The sequence below is a fragment of the Cibotium barometz genome, chromosome 19, assembly GCF_041138505.1.
Source record: "Cibotium barometz isolate CiBa-2024 chromosome 19, ASM4113850v1, whole genome shotgun sequence".
NCBI classification, from domain to species: domain Eukaryota; kingdom Viridiplantae; phylum Streptophyta; class Polypodiopsida; order Cyatheales; family Cibotiaceae; genus Cibotium; species Cibotium barometz.
Window position 1 is genome coordinate 48,048,945 of NC_141064.1, and position 3,279 is coordinate 48,052,223.

A 3,279-nucleotide genomic window follows, 5' to 3' on the forward strand; every position below is an offset into this window, starting at 1 on the left:
TGATGGGTTTTCTGTCCACCTTAGTATGCCACAAACATGCTAATGTTGTAGACATAAATTTGTCGAAGACCAGGGAACAAGAGGCAAGTGCCAATGTTGAAGTTTGAAATTCAGCTCATAGAAAAACACACAGACACACAGACACAAGTGAGGAACGAGCGACAAGTGCACACACCTCTCTCGAGTCTCTCTCTCTCACACACACACACACAAACACACGTGTGAGTCATAACGGCGGTGGAAAAATGGAGCCCTTATTTGAAGGACACTAGGATTACGAAGCGAGACCTAAGTTCTTGGGTGCTTAAGGGTTTTTCCTCTTCGCTTCCGCATCGCCTGAAAACGTTTGCCGCTATGGCTCCTCCCAAAGGTAGACTCTCTTGCTTCTCTGCTTCCTGTTATATCCGCTGTTAGGGTTTCAGAGATTGCCTGATTGCTTCGTCGATAGCTCTCCTTCGAGGGTTATGAGAAATGTCCACTCGCTTTATCCTTTTAGGGTGGAAAACAATGGCCTGCTGTGGGCACGAGCTGCCCCTTGCTGTTAAGCTTTCCCATTGCGAGATCTGTGTCTGTTGTTTGCGATTTCGGAGTTTTCTGGCGTTCCTTTCTCTGCGACGTGACCGGGTTTTGCAAAATGTATGTTAGGGTTTCGGAACGTCTTTTCTCTGTGTGAGGTTTCGTAGCGTGCCGTTCTTGGAATGCATCTGGACGATCCTGGCTTTAGGGTTTTGGATATTTTGTGGGCCTTTTCCTCTGGGGTTTCTATGTACGCTGTGGAATGTAACATGCCATGATGGATTTAATGGGCTTGCCATGTAGGGTTTCAGATCATGTTTGGGGACGTATTCATGTCAGTCAGTTTTAGGGTTTCGGATCTTACCGCTCACTGAATGTACGGCAAGGCGAGTATGTTTGTTTTCAACTGAATGCCTGGAACACTCGTTTATTGTTTTCAACGTGAGTCCATGTGTAGGCACAGCAGGGAAAACCGACCCCAAAGCTCAAGCTGCAAAGGCAGCGAAGGCTCTCAAGGCCAATGTCCACCTTAAGAAGAAGACCCGGAAGGTGAGAACCTCTGTGACGTTTCATCGGCCGAAGACTCTGAAGAGGGCCCGCACCCCGAAATACCCAAGGCTTAGTGCCCCCCACAGGCACAGGCTCGATCATTATGAGGTGCTCAAGTATCCGCTCACAACTGAATCAGCCATGAAGAAGATAGAGGACAACAACACTCTGGTGTTTATTGTGGATGTTCGTGCTGACAAGAAAAAGATTAAGGATGCAGTGAAGAAGATGTATGACATCCAGACCAAGAAGGTCAACACTTTGATCACGTAAGTACTCTGGCCCATATTCCGGTGACGTTTTGGGCTAGCTTTGTGTATTTGAGTGTAGGTGTTTTTTCCCTAGTTGTCATGCATTGGTGAGACACTGGATTCTAAAGAAATTTAGGGCTTTTTGTCAATGTCAAGAAGACCTCTCTATTGATGTTTAAGCACATGCCTGCCCCTAGGACTTTTAGCCATTGGTTTGGTTGTTAAAGTTACATGAGTATTCTGTCGCTATGCCTGCATGTAGATGCAGGCTGATCATGATGCTAGTCCCTTGCACAGGCAGGTTTTATACTTGTGCTAGTGCTTAGAGTGAAGTGTATATGATCTCTGCATTTTCAAAAGCATTTTTTGTCCACCTCTGTTTAATGCTTAACCACAAGTGTTCATTGTTATTCCAAAGTCATTTCTCCTAAAAAGCTTGTCTTTGTTGAACTTCTTTTTCTGGCAGGCCAAAGGGGCTGAAGAAGGCCTATGTGAGGTTGACACCAGATTATGATGCCTTGGATGTAGCTAACAAGATTGGGATTATCTAAATGGTACACATGTTGGTGCCTAGATATTTTACGTGTAGGAGGATCTTTTAAAATTTTGAAACTTGGGCCTTCATATCTGGTCAGACTTTGTATGAATTGATCACTACCTGAGTTTAATCATTTTTAGACTCTCGGAAGCTTTTTGAATTCCTGCATAATTGAATTTAGCATGGCTTGCTTCAGTTTGAGTTTCAAGTCAAGTGGTTTTTTACTTTCTGAATTCGTTACCATTTTATTTAATTTTATCTCCCATGATAAGTGAACTTTTTATTTAAAGAATAAATTGAACTAGGATTTTCCAAGATTTTTAGAGTTGGTGGCCATGTTTATGTGGTGAATTATGATTGTTTATCATATATAAGTAGACATGTGGTTGTAGTTTGTTTCTGCAGTGATATGACTTTAAGGATTACTTTTCTAGAGAGTAAGATTGTAATTGTGTCCTGCAAAAGTTGATAAATTTGATAAATGGGCTGTGATGAAATGTAAGAAGAGTTAACTAGGATTTTCAATATGTTATAAGTTGGTGGGCATGCTAATGTCGAGAATTATGATTGTTCATCATTTAAATATTACCATTCCTGCATATAGTTTGTTTCTACAACAATACCATTTTAAAGATTGCTTTTCTAGAGAGTGAAGATTGTAATTGTGTCCTGCCAGAGCAACACATTTGATAAAACAAGTGACCAATGCATCCGACTGTTCAGTAATTACTGTCAGCCATCAGTTGATGGTTTCTCAACAAGTCCGTCTTGATGGAATGACAGGTGTAGAGTCCGCCACTTGAAGCTATTATTTTTATGTTGGTTTCGTACTATTTTGAAATGAATGTTTATCACTCAAAAGGTGACAAGTGAGTTGAGCTATTAAAGGTTCAGATGAGTGGTGACATTTGAGTACGATTGGCATTGGTCAACAGTCTTAAAGGCCAAGGGGGAAGGGAGGGGTCGGTTGAGATGCGAAGGGTCTGTGGGGAGGATGTTTGAGAGGGAAGAGTGATGGAGCTGCAGGGGAAGTGAGGCAGAATGAACTCACCTGTATATAGATGTCTTGAGATTTAAACATATCACTAACATAGTCAAGAGTAGCTTCTCCTTGAGTGGATTGGGTTATGTGGATGGTGGTGATAGGGGAGCGGGGTTGTGGTGCGGTTGAATGTCTCTTCATTGCAGGACTTGTGTAAAAACAGATGGATTGTTAGATGGCTCCCATTTGTCTCTTTGAAAGAGGTTGGAACTTGGGGGTGCTGGAGATGCAATGCCCCAAAGTGCTAATGGGTTAGGCGAGGCACAGGGGTGGGAAGCTTTGTCAATGGCATGATAGGGGGTCCTTGTGAGCATATATGTAATGTACCTTGCTTGCCAGGCTCTTGCAAGAGTTGAAGAGTTCCATAGTGAAGGCTTTTGCCC

At 42.8% G+C, this 3,279-nt stretch overlaps 1 protein-coding gene across 1 annotated transcript; it reads left to right on the forward strand.

Annotated features, from left to right (window-relative positions):
* The first annotated feature begins 221 nt into the window (after positions 1-221).
* LOC147628688 (large ribosomal subunit protein uL23-like) lies at positions 222-2,049 on the forward strand. Its single transcript, XM_086813900.1, has 3 exons — positions 222-370; positions 974-1,334; positions 1,783-2,049. Exons 1-3 carry the CDS (start codon positions 355-357, stop codon positions 1,865-1,867), a joined length of 462 nt encoding a protein of 153 aa, XP_086670026.1. The 5' UTR covers positions 222-354; the 3' UTR covers positions 1,868-2,049.
* Positions 2,050-3,279: the final 1,230 nt, after the last annotated feature.